The 18,658-nt window shown below is 41.3% G+C and overlaps 1 protein-coding gene across 1 annotated transcript in view; it reads left to right on the top strand.

Moving 5' to 3' along the window:
* LOC121370597 (cysteine-rich motor neuron 1 protein-like) overlaps window positions 1-18,658 on the top strand; it is a 106,113-nt gene that overhangs the window by 23,526 nt on the left and 63,929 nt on the right. The window contains exon 2 of the mRNA XM_041495926.1: window positions 16,842-17,090. Coding sequence (XP_041351860.1) covers window positions 16,842-17,090 — 249 coding nt within the window. The remainder of the gene's footprint in view (window positions 1-16,841; window positions 17,091-18,658) is intronic.

The raw sequence follows: 18,658 nt of genomic DNA, 5'->3' as shown, positions 1-18,658 counted from the left end.
CCTCTCTAAGACCAAATGTCAAGATTACCAAATGTTTGACACCCAATAGCCGATTATTAACAAATCAATGTGCTCTAGTGGTGTCGTTTAATTTTTAAATCTCGCCAGTCGCCATGATAACCTTTCAAACATAAATATTTTGCAGTTAATATTGTTTGCTGAAACAAAGCACTACACCCTCGCCTTCCCTCCATGCACCAGCCCCAGCGCAGCGCATTAGTATGTGACCTCTTCCCTAAGGTGGGTAGGTTTCTTCAACAAAACTATTGAGTTAGACGTATTCTAAAATAAAAGCTATTCTCCCGCTATTTACTATCTTCAAAAATGTCTCAATATTACAACATTCACTATTGCTTTTATCCTGCACCTTGGGTTTTTTGTGTGGATTACTACTAGTCCGATGGTATGGTTAGGTACATGTAATCTGGCGTCAGTGGAATCTTCATTATCCAGGCGGGATTTAGCTCAGTCAGTCGAGTGGTCGCTTGAGGTGATAGCGTCTCGGGATCCAATAACCTCGGTGGATCCTTTCAACTTGTTGGTTTTTTCCCAACCAGTACACCACAACTGGTCAAAGGCCGTAATATGTGCTTTACTGTCTGTGGGAAAGTGCATATAAAAGGTCCCATGCTGCATGGGGAAAATGTAGCGGGTTTTCTCTTACGACTACGTGTTAGAATTACCAAATGTTTGACATCCAATAGCCGATGATTAATTAATCAATGTCCTCTAGTGGTGTCGTTAAATAAAACAAACTTTTAGCTTTAATCATCCAATGATACGACTAGATCCCCGCGCTGGGTGGATTGAGTCCACCATACGTCCTGGCGTGGGCGAAGCTGTCGATGCTTCTCTGGGTATGCAGAGATCTGATCTGGCTACGATCAGGCGGGATGGGGCGATATGTTGGTTGGTTTTCCAGAGTGACTGCTGTTAGCTGGGATTTCGCTTCTGGGTCTTCAGTTCAATACGTTCCTGACCGTGGGTGCGGACGGGAGTCCTTGGTGCTGCAAAGTGGGGTGGAGGTTTACTGGTGGTGCCTCATGTACCATGCAGGTAGCAGCTATAGATGTTCTAGGTTAACGGAATGAGGTTTTCCATTTCCACGCTGAAGGGGCCACTCTTGGCTGTTGGGCCACTGACGTCCCATGTGACGCCCCCGATGTCTCCCGTGACGCTCCCGACGTCCCCTATGACGCTCCCGACGGCCCCTGTGACATCCCCTATGACGCTCCCGACGGTCCCTGTGACGACCCTGACGTCCCCGATGACGCTTCTGACGTTTTTTGTTTTCTTCATGGTTTGTTCCTCCTTTTCTGTCTTGACCATAAACAATGGTAACGGTGGCTGTGAAACTCGTGTTGACTGGACAACACACCTGCCGACTAGCACATCAGATTCTCTAGGATGGGGAGAGACTAAGAGTAATTTGAGCGCTGATCGTGAATTGTCCAGGAAAAGGTTATGAATTTATTGTTTGAGAGAAACTCACAGCGATCAACTGTACTTCTCTGACCAGTTAGCTGCGACTACATTTTCCATCAGATCTTTGCCACACACACCACCAATAGACCATTGGTTACGTGTGTAGTTTATATTTCCTTTTGCCGTACACTAAAATTGGGTAGATACCAGCGGTTCATTAACCGACTTAAGTACTGTAACTCCATATATAATGGTAAGCTCATAAACCGGTAAAAGGTACTCCACATAATGGTCAGCTTATTAACCGGTAAGATGTACACCAATGTAATGGTCAGTGTGGTCAGTTCATTAACCTGTAAAAGGTGCTCCATATAACAGGCATTTCATTATGGCAGGTGGAGCAATTCCATGCAAGACCTAGGATTAGAGGTCATTGTGTGGTGACAGTGTGTACATTAGTGTTACGCCGCCCTACGTAACGAGCTGTGAGAGAGCTGGGCTGGGTGACGAGCGTGCCGGTAACAGTCGTCGTCATGAGCGTTCTGTCTGGCTGATGACATCTCTCTGACATGTCTCACTAGCTACACCGTCCTGTGTCGCGTCACATAGCCATCTCTGATGTCACAGCTTTAGCTAGCTCAGCACTACCCATACGTGTAATTGAATACATGAAGTTACACCATCTTCAAATGTCTCCTTGTAAAATGTTAGTAGCCACTAAGGCTGTAAAGGCTCGTATTTTAAAAGTATTTTTATATATAAAATATATATATATATATATATATATATATATATATATATATATATATATATATATATACAATTGCGTAATCAGTTTAAAGAGTATAATATTATATAACTTCTAGACATAACCAATTCCTTCGCTTAAAAATAGTCGGACTGAACCCATTTCTCATATATATTTTTTTCATATTTAAAGAGAAGCCTGTCAACAATGGCAGTTATTAAAGATAAGCCCACAATGAGAGACTAGTGTGTGACTACTGTAGATAAAGAATGATCAAAGCGAGGGAGAAAATTAGTTTTCTTTGGGACGTTCCCTTGTAAAGCAGCCACTGCCAAAATAAAACTGCACTGCACCACACACATGGCCTAAGTTCAGCCAGCGAACGTTTCACTAACGTTCGCGAACTATTTGATTGGTTCCCGACGTGGTAATTTGGTTTAACGCGAAGCGCGTAATAAACCAGTCTAGTGGACGTTAGCGACAAGCAGTTGACTGAACTTACCCGTGGTGTGAATTGCGATGTCTCTTACAAAAAATGATATGCGTTGAGTACTCGGTAGAGACATGATTGGTTCATGCGACTGGTTCTCGTCCTTTTAACATTCGTTTGACATTTAGCGCTATCATAACGGGATAGAGCATCTGCCCTGACTGAAAGCTGTAATAATATGAACAGATATGTACTTGAGATGTGTGGTGTGGTGAATAAAATTATAATTATAAAATTGTATCCTTTAATTATATGTTGGGGTTTCATGTGTAGTTTTTATAGGGTGGGGTGGTGTGGGGTGGGGGTGGTGTGTGTCAGTGTCAGAAATGGTTTGAATTCAGATTTGGGGGGGGGGGGGGGGGGGGGGGGGGGTGTCTGTCATAGGGGTGTTAAAAGGTGAGTCTCTCCTGGATATGTGAGAGCGAGTCCTGTTTTTTTTTTTTGTGGCCAGTGTAGGTGGAAGTGAGAGTGCACGCGATCGTAGCGTGCTTTTTCAGGCAGAATCTGCGCCTTGTTCTTTTGTTGTTGTCAAAACGTAGGTGTTGCCTTTACTACAGCCGGAACAGACCGATATGTTTACTGATCCCGAGGGTCAAGCCTGTAACACTACGTCAACTTTGATCTGAGTGATCCAAGCTATACCCTGCGATCCCATTGTCCACTTGGTCCGTGTTCTTTCATGTTTGTAGCTTTTCTTGTTTACCGGAGAACTATTAAAGTCCTTTGATGTCCTCCCGTCAATACCGTCGACAAGACTTCCTAGTAAATTACGTTTGTTTGGACAAAAGTGTCAAACGACATGGCGATTCAGCAAAACCGTAACTCCATTAATTTGCTTTCTTTCTGCGTTGTTAAAAAAGGTATTGAATATTCTGGTTTTGTCATCCATCTTACTCCTTCGAATAATCGGAATTAGGCATTATTCTAAATGCCCAAAATTAGGCTCTATGGGGTTGTTGGTGTGGGGTTTTCTTTTGTGGTCTCTTGTATGAACAATTCATAATCTAAATGTCGAACTACAAAACATTTGTTAATTTGGAGACCTTGAAAGTTTTGTGCGACATGGTGCCAAATTTACCAAAGTGAGACGCCAGATAAAATGTTGGAGATAAAATCGTAATTTATATTTATCTCCAGTTTTTGTCAGTTAGACTCTGTATAAAAACCGGTAAAGCGCTCGCTTGGTGCGCAGTCGGTCTGGGATCGATCTCTGTCGGTGGCCCCATTGGGTTCTCGTTCTAGCCAGTACACCACAACTGGCATATCAAAAGCCGTGTCTGTGGAGTTGGTGCATATAAAAGATCCCTTGCTACTAATGGAAAAATGTAGCAGGTTTCCTTTCTAAGAAAGAAAGAAAGAAGTGTTTTATTTAACGATGCACTCAACACATTTTATTTACGGTTATATGGCGTCAGACATATGGTTAAGGACCACACAGATTTTGAGAGGAAACCCGCTGTCGCCACTACATGGGCTACTCTTCCGATTGGCAGCAAGGGATCTTTTATTTGCGCTTCCCACAGGCAGGATAGCACAAACCATGGCCTTTGTTAAACCAGTTATGGATCACTGGTCGGTGCAAGTGGTTTACACCTACCCATTGAGCCTTGCGGAGCACTCACTCAGGGTTTGTAAACCACTTGCACCGACCAGTGATCCATAACTGGTTTAACAAAGGCCATGGTTTGTGCTATCCTGCCTGTGGGAAGCGCAAATAAAAGATCCCTTGCTGCTAATCGGAAAGAGTAGTCCATGTAGTGGCGACAGCGGGTTTCCTCTGACGCCATATAACCGTAAATAAAATGTGTTGAGTGCGTCGTTAAATAAAACATTTCTTTCTTTAGTGGTGTCGTTAAACAAAACAAACTTCAACTCTATAAAGACAACCTTGAAGTACACAGATGTCTTCATGTCAGTGAGACGGGACTCGGTGATAGTGCGTCCGAGGTCCGACTCCCTCCCGGGGACTGGCTGCCCGTGCAATGGGTCCTTGCTACTAGAGTTTCATCTGTGGGGAAAAAAAGTCATACTAGAATAGAAGACCCCTTGCAGATAATCAACAAGTAATATGCTAGAATTAGGTGTCACATTAATAATAGCAACAGGAGGCCTTTTATACGTGTTTTCCAACAGACAGGACATAGTATGTAAATATATCGCTGGTATGCCTTTGATATACCATCTGATTAAAATTATTGTTACAGGTTAAATCACATCGTGCTACCGCCATTGGTGCCCCCTCATTTCACCCATCTCGAAGACCAAACCGTGGATCCATAACTAATCTAAATTACATACAGTTTTGAATTCAGAAATTTCAGACTCGAGTCCAAAGTGTAAAGTTTTGTAAGTACCCCCAGGCTCCGTTTTACAAAGCGATCTTAACGCTAAGATCAACTTTAGTGTACATAGCTACCATATGGTCTTAAGGTGATCGTAGCGCTAAGATCGCTTCGTAAAACAGGACTCGGGTCCCCAGCTGAATGGCATTAGGAACAACGTGTATATTAATATTCGTCAGTTATTGCTCGGTTGTCCTGGCCACAGATGGTCAACGGCGTTGTTTACTGTGGGCCTCTGACAATGTGCGCTGTGTTGTGCTTGTATATAGGGTATCCGTCTGGTGGACACAGCATGTCCCCAGTGTGCCCGTGCATGCATTACCAGCCATCTGATTCATTATGCGTGATAGCGTCTCGTCCACCCTGCACGAGAAAGGGCTGATTTAGCCATATTGGGAGATTTCTGTGAGCCTTAGAGGACAGTTGTCATCGCTTTTTATTGTCGCAGATCCATGTTCTAATTTATGAGCACAGCAGTTCTGTGTGCGCTTGTGATTTATTCCACGCATATTTACATGTGTTTGATTCTTCTTTGACCCCACCTGCGGTTAAAGGACAATTGAGAACAAAAATAGCCAGTTTTTATAGTTTCCCTGTATGCGCAAAGTTCAAGGCACTTGGACAGTTCGTGTGTTATTTTCAAATCATAAAACCAAATTTGATTTGCTGCCAGCTGGAGATTGCTGGACACAAAGCTGGGATGTGTTTTGAAATATTCCAGTCATTGCAAGGGCTGCTTGAGACTGCACTGGTGACCATGATATACATTTCTTCTTTTCAGTTGATTAGTTTTGCATTTACCATAGTTTGACACCCAAAAGCCGATGTATTCTTCGTGCTGGAGTGTCGGTAAACAGTCATTTATTCATTCTTTTCAGTTAAAAACTTAAAAACAAATTCTAATCTAGAATTTTTAAGACAAAGTACGTAAACCCAATGAATTGGTAAATGAATAAAATGAAACGGAAAATCAATTGAAAAAACTAACAAGAATAATCCTAAAGAACAAATAAATCATTAATGTACCGGCTCTATTTATAAGTATTAATATGCAAGCTCAGGAAAAGCAATATAAATGCATTTATTACAAAGTTATTAAATATAATGAGTTATTGAAAGTCAATTATTTTTAGCACACGCGCCCTGTGCAAAGACTAATTGTCTATATGAACAGCTTGTGAACTCTATAACACTATTTGATATCTATAATTCTTTCCACAGCAGACTGCCACAGAAGGCATTAAGCAAACTACCCCCACTGGAAAAAAAGGAGAACAATTTGACTACATGTGTACCTTCTGTAACACTACCCGACCTGCAGTGTATATATATCTTGTATGATTTTCAGTTGCAACTGCAGACCCATAACGTAATTTGTGATTGACGCAGAACAATGCTGCTCCTGTTCGGAAAGTTTGGCATATTTGCGTTGCAACTCGAGCTAGTCGAATAATCGTATCTCTTTTGACCTCCATGTTGACGCAAATGTCGTCACTGTTGAGAGGGTCAGAGCTGGAAGAATGGACCAAAGCTAGAAGCGTTGGTCGTACGTCCCCTCGTGAGACCACCCGATCGCAAGTCTTGGTGTCGTGTGCTTCCCATCGGTCTAACAGGCGCGCACGGGGTCACAGATTGCGGGATCATGCTGCAGGGTCGTGTTCTCTGACTGTGTGTTTGGCAAAACGACGATCTCTCAGACTCTCGGCATGCATGTTGAACCGTCACGCTGACAAGCGTCGTATGGAATGGGGGAGGACCACGAGGGAAAACGGCTGTTGTAGACTACGTTCTTCAACGTAGGAAGACATCAACAATGTAACGTAATAATACTAATGCCTGAGAGTGAAGAATGACTGCTGTCTTGTGACAGCTGTAGAGTCCAGTATAGCCAATAACCACAAAACGACCACTGTCATCTTTTTTGTCCCAGTCTTACAAGTCGATGGCTAATCAAAATAAAGTTACAATTATCAAATCATCATTCCTTAGTTGTGTTATTACAGGAAATCGAATCTTGTAATACACAATAAAAATTCAATGGTGTCCAAAAAAAAAAGAGAGAAAAAAGCTTTATACTTTAATTTATAGCGGATCTGATCTAATAAGCATTCTGTCTGATAGTAAAAGTAGTTGTAGTCAATGTAAAAAAACGTATATATACTACTGTTTAAAAAGAAAGAAGGAGAAAGGGGGGAAAAAAAAAGGAAATCACGACTTTGCAGCAATTGGAATTTTAATTATACACTTCAAACCTCATGAAGAAAAACAATTTGAGAGGAGTGATTAATTGCTCCCCTGACTTAAATTATGGAGATCCATTTATAATGTTACCATATTGATACCATATAAATTCATATCCTAAGGTGAGTTAAATCATATTCTCCTTGAACTAGTATCGGCCTCGGTGGCGTCGTGGTAGGCCATCGGTCTACAGGCTGGTAGGTACTGGGTTCGGATCCCAGACGAGGCATGGGATTTTTAATCCAGATACTGACTCCAAACCCTGAGTGAGTGCTCCGCAAGGCTCAATGGGTAGGTGTAAACCACTTGCACCGACCAGTGATCCATAACTGGTTCAACAAAGGCCATGGTTTGTGCTATCCTGCCTGTGGGAAGCGCAAATAAAAGATACCTTGCTGCTAATCGGAAGAGTAGCCCATATAGTGGCGACAGCGGGTTTCCTCTCAAAATCTGTGTGGTCCTTAACCATATGTCTGACGCCATATAACTGTAAATAAAATGTGTTGAGTGCGTCGTTAAATAAAACATTCCTTTCTTTCCTTGAACTAGTCTCAGGGGACAGATGGGGGAACGGGAGTGATACTTCCCCTTAAACAGCGAGGTCTACACTTTCGTACACAGACCCATAAGTGTCCGAGACAGTGGGCGGGGACGGGGGGGGGGGGGGGGGGGGGGGGGGGGTGCAAGTATCTCCTAGTTCTAGAGCAAAACATCAAATTCGGGCAAAAATTATAGAAATTCGGGCAAAATGTGCTAACCTGAGACCTTTTTACCATGTATTTTCATCATTCTATCCTCAAAATTAGTTGTAATCCATGTAACATTGCGTAGCGATTCGTTTGCAACCCTATACAGTTGTTTGGTAATAATACTAATATGAATAAATGTTATTATCCAAATCTGGCCATTTTCGTTTAATTCGGGCAAAAGGCAGCCGCCTGCCCCCCACCCCCTTACAAAAATGGAAGCCCGTATGTCTATGCACAGACCGACCAAGTGTTTGATAGGGAAATACTCTAACACCGATACAATGAAGTTCTGCGATTAGATACGATCGTCAGACGATAGGTAAGGAATGGCGTGAGGCAGATCCTGTTCGTGCACCTCGCTCGGTTTTATCAGGTTAACTGCGACTACCTGCCTCGGAGGCCGTAAATTGCCTCTCAGCTTGGCGTATTGATATAGGATTGTGTAATTTCAATAATTCCCGATAGCGTGACAGGTTTATTGCAGTAGCCTCACCACAGATTGCCAGACTCGACCGCACGGCGTAGATACCATCGAGGGCGTTAGGTATATCCACGCAACACACCGCTAATGACTAAGTACCGCCTGACTTCGAGAAAAGGGACTTTTCATTCTGTAATGCCGTTGAAATCAACAGTTTAGATCACCCTGTCATGCAATACAGGCGCCATGTTGAGTTTAGATCACCTTGCTATGCAATACAGGCGCCATGTTGATCACTGATAACGAAAGTTTGAACGGATGTTTAGAATATACGATATGTATTAATCCTGTAATAAATTAGATAACTGCACATTCATTCTGCAGATAAAAATCTTCCTTGACACGTAAGGTGTAACATATACGTCAATTTTACAACGAAAGTGTTTTTACAAAACCCAAAACCATGTTTTATTGCGGGTTGTGGGGTGAGTAATTATTTTGTTTTCACACACTTAAAATACCGTTAAAATAATATTAAGCATAAACCTTTAACTAAAAAAATTTTATACTATTTTATTTTGGAATAAAACACGTCGGTAGTCAAATGTTTCGTCTCAAAATATATGGTCATTGCGATTATTATTTGTGTGTGTGTGTGTGTGTGTGTGTGTGTGTGTGTGTGTGGTGATTTTTGATGTTTTTTTTCTTAAGGAGGAGGATTTTCTAACGAAACAGTGCTAAACTTATAATGGAGGTCATAGGGGTTTTGCTGTAAGTATAATGTCATGAATGGACTCGAGAATAATCAAACTAAAGCTATGTGGCATCATATTCATGGGGAAATGTATCTTTTAGATACACTAGCTTGCAACCATTTGTTTGTCGACAATTGACAGGCATTACATAGACTTTCCTCCAACCGTACCCCACATATCAATATCAATAAGGGGTAGGGCATGAGGTCACTCGAGCTTGGATGACGTTCTTCAACAGAACCGCCATGTCCACCGTCATACCTGATAGATAAAACATACAATATAAGGTTTATAGTAAATTAGCGCTGTTTGGTTAATGATGAAGGGCTATATAGTTAGAAGAAAAAACCGTGCTGGGTCTTGAGCCCACGTCCTTCCGCTTAGAGCTGCTGGTGATGAACTCATCTAAACGAGGACAAGGGACGGGAGGTAACTCAGTGGTACAGCGCTCGCCTGATGCGCAATCGATCCAGGATCGATTCCCGTCGGTGGGCCCATTGGACTATTTCTCGTTCCAACCAGTGCTCCACAACGGGTGTAACAAAGGCCGTGGTATGTACTATCCTGTCTGTGGGATGGTGCACATAAAAGAACCATTGCTGCTAATCGAAAAGAGTAGCCCATGAAGTGGCGACAGTGGGTTCCCTCACTCAATATCTGTGTGGTTCATAACCATATGTTCGACGCCATATAACCGTAAATAAAATGTGTTGAGTGCGTAGTGAAATAACACATTTCCTTACCGAGGACATAGCACACAAGTACCAACCTCCTTAGTAATGGACAAAACTTCACCAAGAAACGTCCTGTCTTTAAACCGGTTGTTGACAGTTTGTTCTCCACTGATGGTCTGCATGTGTGGAATGCAGATCGATGTGTTTACAAACAGGATCATGTGCATGCGGCTGTAGACAGTTACTGTAAATCAGAAAATGTTGGCGAGCATAAAATATTCGCGAATTTAGCGAAGCCATACAAAACGCTAACATTTCATGACGCTAAATATAAACTAAAGTCAGATTTTAAAAAAATCAAAAAAGTCTTAAAACGTATACATATTTAATAACGATTTGAATTAATCGACTGTGAACAATTCAATTGGATTTCAGAACCAAGACAAATAAAAATTCGTCACATACCCTATGTACACTACCGTTCATGGCACAATAATTAAAACTATTGTCACATCCAATGCATTGTCGCAACAAAGCAAAACGAAATGTCAGTTTTATGAATACAGTCTTATAGTTTCAATGCATGTTTGTAACTTTTAGCAATAAAGACACATAATTGTGGTTAAACAGCACCAGAGCATTGGTTACTAGTACGTCACAGTGGAAAAATAGGTTTACGACCCCAGTACGCACAATAGACTACTCCGAAAACACGTTGTTATTGGACTGATTATTTGTGGTTGTTTCGTCGGCGATTAACTGGACTAAAAACAGGATATAGATAAGCAATAAATACAGCAAACAATACTAATTAGTTTAGATGTATAACACTGTATAGTTTTTATTCAAATTAAGTTGGAGACAAGCAGCGTCACTTGGATGTTTGAGGCTATATTTCAAACCGGAAATAGTGCGCATTGCATGACATCAAAAAGTATCGAGTGTTCTTGGGACCAGTCAGTCGTAAAAAAACCCCGGCTTACGGTTTTTTTAATGTTTGATATGCCGGCTTCGCTAAAATTTTATGTCGCTAATATGTTACAGATATGGATTTCGCTAAATTTTAAGGTCGCTAATATTTTCTGATTTACAGTATTTACAGACAAGTTACACTTTAGGAACAAAATCCCCTTTGGAGATTAAACGAGAAATTCCACGTGTAGGTAAAGATTTGGGACTCGGACCAAGAGGTCACAAACGTAAGCGTGATTCACATGTACACTTGCAGATATAAACATTTCGCACCTTTAGAGAGGCTGTCGACTGTTTGCCGCTAGTATAATGCATTTCCGATCGACACGTCAGGGCCGTACCTAGGATTTCTTTTCTTTCTTTCTTTCTTTTTTTTTTGGGGGGGTGGGGGTGGGGGGGTGTAGATGAATATTTGGAACGAACGAGCATGGAAGGCGCAAGTGACTTGGGGTCTGGGGCATGCCCCCCCCCCCCCCCCCCGCGGAAATTTTTAAATCTTGAGGCTTTGAAGGAAGGAAATGTTTTATTTAACGACGCACTCAACACATTTTATTTACGGTTATATGGCGTCAGACATATGGTTAAGGACCACAGATATTGAGAGAGGAAACCCGCTGTCGCCACTTCATGGGCTACTCTTTTTCGATTAGCAGCAATGGATCTTTTATATGCACAATTCCACAGACAGGCTAGCACATACCACGGTCTTTGATATACCAGTCGTGGTGCACTGGCTGGAACGAGAAATAGCTCAATGTGCATACCGACGGGGTATAAATATAGAGACACACACTTTTTAAAATAAAGTTCGTGGAGGTAGCGTGAAATAGCCAGTCGGAGTGTGTTAATTGTAATAGTTATATCAATAGTGGTTGTGCTGGAAAGGGGTCAAGTTCATCGTCACCGTAAGTGTGTATTCGTAACACCCACAAATTAGCATCCTGGTAGAAAAACGTGACACCGAGTTATACAAGAGGAGTGTCAATAGGTTTCGCCCACAATAGTGTGTCATAATACTCGGTTTAAAGCTAATCGCCCATAGCTAATATCCTTTTACTGAAGTGCTGCATTTTCACTATTGCATAAAAACTAGTCATTTGGAATACCTAAGTGAATAACCATGCTCTAATATAAATACCACTAGGTTGTTCGCCTGTACATAAATAGATAGACGCTACATATTACAATGCTAAAAGTGGATGCATGTACTAATGTGATCGTCTCTTTCATATTTGGGAGATGTTAATGTCTCTGAAGCCATTTGGATTTGAACGTATATGTTGTAATCGAGTGGTAGATATATTCCCGATTACACCCCCATGTATGGAAACAAAACTGATATCCCGACAAGTGGCCTTTGTGTGACCATTACCACCTCTCAAGACAGACAAATCCAGTATCGCCTCTGAGTAAATTAATAAAATAAATATTGCAGTGTATAGTCATAAAATCAATATTCCAGTGTATTAACTGTATATTTGTTTGCAACTTTTAATTTGACCCCCCCCCCCATTTTTTTTTTTTTTTTTTAAATAATAAAACTAAAAAAAACCCCACAAAAAACCCCACAACAACAAAAAACACACAACAACAATATTATTAGCCTCGTCCAGAATTACCCCAGATTTATTTTATTTTTCCCATGACACTGATATTTATTTTACAGGTCTGGGTTTTCCTTGGCTTTTTTTCCCCCTCTGGCTACGCCCCAGAACTATCACTGACGGCTTCAAAATGGTGTTTTATTCCCGCTCTGGCTACGCCCCAGCTACTCTGGCGCCCCAGAACTATCACTGACGGCTTCAAAATGGTGTTTTATTCCCTCTCTGGCTACGCCCCAGAACTATCACTGACGGCTTCAAAATGGTGTTTTATTCCCTCTCTGGCTACGCCCCAGAACTATCACTGACGGCTTCAAAATGGTGTTTTATTCCCTCTCTGGCTACGCCCCAGAACTATCACTGACGGCTTCAAAATGGTGTTTTATTTCCTCTCTGGCTACGCCCCAGAACTATCACTGACGGCTTCAAAATGGTGTTTTATTCCCTCTCTGGCTACGTCCCAGAACTATCACTGTCGGCTTCAAAATGGTGTTTTATTCCCTCTCTGGCTACGCCCCAGAACTATCACTGACGGCTTCAAAATGGTGTTTTATTCCCTCTCTGGCTACGCCCCAGAACTATCACTGTCGGCTTCAAAATGGTGTTTTATTCCCTCTCTGGCTACGCCCCAGAACTATCACTGACGGCTTCAAAATGGTGTTTTATTCCCTCTCTGGCTACGCCCCAGAACTATCACTGACGGCTTCAAAATGGTGTTTTATTCCGGATCAGCTAAAGGCTTTACTGCACTTAAAGGGACATACCCCTAGTTTCAACCCGTGAAAATTAACACTAAGTTTAGTTAATCTGCAAACCTGTAACACATTTGGATACAGTTACAATTGAGTAAAACATGAGTCTGTGACTTTGAAATGGTGAAATACCCTCTAAAAATAGACTAAAACTCGACTCCATAACTGTTACTTCTCAGACGCACGTGCGTTTTTAAAAATACGAGAAATTCATTTTGTGATATTAAAAACACCAGGATGACTAAAACCACTTCGAATGTACGGAAATTGATAATATAAACAATAAAATCTAAGTAAAGTATGATTTAAGTTACCGAAAACGTTTATAATAGTCAAAAATATGCGTTAGTGTTTAAAAACTAGGGTATGTCTCTTTAATAATCTTGGTTTAAAAAAATATTAGTCGTGATTTTTGTATTTATTTTGGGGCAGGATGTAGCCCAGTTGAAAAATATTCGCTTGATGCGCGGTTGGTCTAGGGTTGATCCCTGTCGGTGTGCCTATTGAACTATTTTTCGTTCCAGTCAGTGCATATCAAAGGCCGTGGTATATGCTATCCTGCGTGTAGAATGGTGCATATAAAAAATCCCTGCTACTAATGTAAAAATGTAGCGGGTTTCTTCTTTAAGACTATATGTCAGAGACACCAAATGTTTAACAACCAATAGCCGATGCTGAGTAAATCAGTTTGCTCTAGTGGTGATGTTAAAAAAATGAATTTTAAGGTTTTTTTGTTTTTTTTTAAAAATCATTTTAGAGTTCTTCTATATAACAATTATCCTCTGGGTCTGTATCACGGTAAGGTTATATACTGTGCATTGTTCGTTTTCCTTTCTACAGTGTGTTGGTCCCAGCGTACATAACCGAAGGTACTATTTTGTGACAGGCGCTCTACATCTTCCTGTGCGGTAGTTTGGCATTTCGCATTACGGCGACGCATATACGGTAGTCGTAATATATCTTTTGTCGTTTCTTCCTCGGATGCTGGTGACGCGCTACTTGGTTCAGCAGCGGTCGTGAATTAGTTGTAGTGGCTGTTAATAAAAACATTTCTTTGATGGGACTGATTTCACCTGATTATTCTGACAGAGGCATTTAGTTATTTCTTTCCTGCTATTTACGGACTGTCCGAAAATGGAACATTTAACACGGCGATAAATACATAAAAATAAATAAATAAAGACAATATTTCTGTTTTACACAGCGAGAAATACATTAAAAAATACATAAAGGCAATGTTTTTGTTTTACCAAATAAACCTGTAGTCAAAGTGCATTAAGCGTTACCGGTCACAATGCTAGGGGTGGGCGGAGAAGAGCGTTGATGTGATGCTGTCCGTATACACAATTATAGTCCGTCCCACAGAGAACGCTTTTTTTCATACTATATGGAATTTACTACATAGTATTTATGTCTGAGCGGATTGATTTGTAAATTGCACACACAAATAGTATATTTTTGATATTTCCAAAGCATTTAAACGTTTCTTCTTACATCAAACCAAGCTGAAATATTTACAAAAAAACGTTTATAGAATGATGGAACGAACTATAAGTGATCACAACGATCTCATCGCTTCGTAAAACGAGTCCAGGTGGATCTATTGTATGTCTTACTGAGATTTTATACGCTTACTTGGGTCAAAAATCATTCTTAAGTTGTGTGTAATCAGTTCTTAAGCAGCGAAAAATCGAAGATCTATTTAATCATAGAAATGAACACACGGTCGTCTATAAATATGGGAAGTTTTCGTCTGGCACGAAAACGCGACTTGAATCCAGTCAATGCAGCGAAATGTTGACCGTGTCAATATTTTTGTGTGCCCAGACTTTTAAATTGGCAGTGAGTTTTATTTCTGATTTTCGTCCGTGTTCCCCAAAACAATATGCCTCAAGAGTGGTTCTATTTCTTTCTCAAACTATTTCCATTAAATTCCTCGTCATATTGTTTTGTCTTGAGCCGCCGAGCACTGGGCCAAGTTGAAAGCTCAATACAAACACGTGCTCGACGTGTCGGAAGCCGATGTTTGGTGGGCAGGAAACCGGCGATGGGCAACACGTTGTCGACAAAGAAACACTTGGCCCCTCACCAAGCGGTGTGTAGACGAGAATCGGCTTGAAGTCGGCTGGAGAAAACGTGCACACTTAATTTCTGCAAACTGAGTAAACAAAGTGTTTGCCCCTCAGACAAATGGCCACACTTTATAGTTTTTGTACACCTGACCTGAAGAAGTCTGCAACTGATTGCAGTCGCAATGCTTTGAACGGCGCACTGACCATGCAACTGATGGCAAGTCACAGTCCTGAGTCACCCACATGACCATGACGTAGTTATGTGACTCATGTACAACTTCAGTTTCATGAAGCCATTGTGTAGTACTGTCAAGATTTTACACATTGTTTTATTTATTGAATGTGTCATAAAAATACCTATAGGATTCATCAGGGCTTAGATGCACTGATGTCTGACCTTGGATGTTTGTAAAGCGACTTTGTCCATCCACTTCGTATTGAAATAAATATAGTTTAAATGGCATGTTTTTTAAACACAAGGTTTGAATAGTATTGGTCATTATATTTAAAATACCCAACTGTAGTCCATTTGTGTCGGAAGGGAACTGATGAATTGGCATTAGTCGGAAATGAATACTAGTAACTTTAAAAACAAATTGCATGACTTTATTTAACACAAAACAAAATTAATTGTTAAAAGGTGATTCTAAAGGTTAAATCTCCTTGTTTGATACAAGGATGAAAGCAACTGATGCCATAATCAGGTAAAGCACCCACACTTCTACCTTTTGTTTGTGTGTACTGCAGCATTGATTACTAGTAACAGTAACTACCTTGGCTGTTCCAGAATCTTGTCTTGCTAAATCCTCCAGTTTTCTGGAATTGGAGGAATGATACCTCATCCCCTAGTGCTGTTCCTACACCTGTGCAAAATATGCATTCAAACTAAGTCCATGTACATCATAGTCAGCACCTGTGTTGTAGATTAGGGTGGGGGTGGGGACTTTAGGGTGATGTGGTGAACAAAGCAAGACAATAGTGTTAAGGAATTGAATAATGTTTTGTTGTTTGGTAGATGGCTTATGGTTTAAAAAAATGTCATTGATCTTTGGTAAGCCATATACATTTAGTTCTTTGAAGAATAATATTTTGGTTATTGCTTATTAAACGTTACCCTCTTCTTTCATTTAGTATTTTTCATGTGTACATTCTAGTTCACTGACTTGATGAGAAAGACTCCAAAAAGAATAGTATTTAATTGACTCACTTTCTGTTGCTTAAAAAATAAGAAGTTTGTTTTGTTAAATGACACCACTAGAGCACATTGATTAATTGATCATTGGCTATTGGATGTCAAACATTTGGTAATTTTGACTTGTAATTTTAGAGAGGAAACCGGCTGCATTTTTCCATTAGTAGCAAGGGATCTTTTATATGCACCATCCCACAGACAGGATAGCACATACCACAGCCTTTGATATACCAGTTGTGGTACACTGGCTGGAGCGAGAAATAGCCCAATGGGCCCACCGACAGAGATCGATCCCAGACTGATCGCGCATCAAGCAAGTGCTTTACTACTGGACTACTTCCCGCCCCTTCTGTTGTTTGGTTTCTTCAACAAACATTATTTGTGTTGGGTTTTTTTTGCACTTTCAGAAATTGAGTCACCAAAGAACTGTACGAACAATGGCTGCCTGTCGATCGTGAGCGAGGTGACGATTCAGTGTCCGTCCGACTCAGACCTGCTGGTCAACGCCACGGGTCTGGCTGACCGCTCCCAGTGTCAGTGCAACACGTCGTACTGCACCCGACCCACGTGTGCTGCGGGATTCCATAGTGTGCTTCTTAACGAAGGGGATGGTACGCCAGGCTTATGCTGTGATGAGTTTGTGTGCAGACGAACAGGTAGGCAGGTGACAAAACGTTAACCCAAGTTAAACTTCTTTTTTCATTTCAAATTATTTTCATGCTTATATCCAATTAAGGTTCAAGCACACTGTCCTTGGCACACACCTCAGATATCTGGGCTGTCTGTTCAGTAACTTTTTTTTTTCATTTCAAATTATTTTCGTGCTTATATCCAATTAAGGTTCAAGCACGCTGTCCTAGGCACATACCTCAGCTATCTGGGCTGTCTGTCCAGGACAGAGGGTTAGTGATTAGTGGTTAAGTGAGAGAGAAGAGTGTGTAGTGGTCTTACTCCTACCCATTGAGTCGTTAAAACTTGCTTTGGGTGGGAGCTGATATCGGGCTGCAAACTCTGTACCTACCAGCCTTATGTCCGATGGCTTAACCATGACACCATGGAGGCCGGTTAAACTAATTCTGTCCAAACACATGAATTGGCATAAAAATCGTGAAAGGTGGCTAATTGAGCAAGGCCACACAGACATATTAATATTTCACTGTGTGCCCTTTATTCATAAAGTATTAATATTTTTGATGTAGTTAATGTCTTTAGTCAGCTACTTGCTAAATGGTAATGGGATAATACTGGTAGATCATTGATCTGGTTCTCCGTGAAGTTAACTCTGTATTAAACAGACAGTTAGCAGAGTATGAACATGTGGAGTTTTAACACAGAGTTGGACTGTGGTGTAGCTCAGCAGTAAACAAACAAAGAATTGTTTTATTTAACGATGCACTCAAAACATTTTATTTACGGTTATATGACATCAAACATATGGTTAAGGACCACACGGATAATGAGAGAGGAAACCCGCTGTCGCCACTTCATGGGCTACTCTTTTTCAATTAGCAGCAAGGGATCTTTTATATGCACCATCTCACAGGGTAGTACATACCACAGCCTTTGATATAGCACTGGTTGTGCACTGGCTGGAACGAGAAATAGCCCAATGGGCCCACTGCCGGAGATCGATCCCAGACTGACAGCACAGCGAGTGAGTGCTATACCACTGGGCTATGTCCCGTTCCCTCAGCAGTAAAGTGCTTGCTTGAGGTGAAATGGGTCACTACTTCTTCTTTTTCCCCTTCACAAGCTGCATCAGTAATCCAATCTGAAAGGTGAAATGAGCCGTATTTTCCACTTCTCTGTCACCACATAGCTTGGTGTGTAGAGTACTGGCGAAGGAAGTGGGGGGTGGGGGGGGGTGGGGTGGGGTGTCCGCCCACTTTTCTTGATCCAGCATCAGGCAGCAACGATAATTTATATATATATGTGTGTGTGCCCACCCACACACTATTTGTCACCTTCCTATGCAACTGTAGAGTCTCGATGGGCCACTCAGCTTGTCTCAGTCCTTGATAGGCAGTGGGTCACAGGATCAAATCTCTTCAGTAGTCACAGATGGTTTCAGCCAGTGTCCCACACCTGGTATTTTCAGTATACACATTGTTTTTTTATTCCAACCAGTGTCCCACAACTTGTATCTTCAGTAGACATATTATGGTTTTCCTATTTCAGCCAGTGTTCCACACCTGGTATTCAGGTAGACACATTATGGTTTCAG

The sequence above is a fragment of the Gigantopelta aegis genome, chromosome 4 (assembly GCF_016097555.1).
Source record: "Gigantopelta aegis isolate Gae_Host chromosome 4, Gae_host_genome, whole genome shotgun sequence".
NCBI classification, from domain to species: domain Eukaryota; kingdom Metazoa; phylum Mollusca; class Gastropoda; order Neomphalida; family Peltospiridae; genus Gigantopelta; species Gigantopelta aegis.
This window is presented reverse-complemented; position numbering and strand designations above follow the sequence as displayed.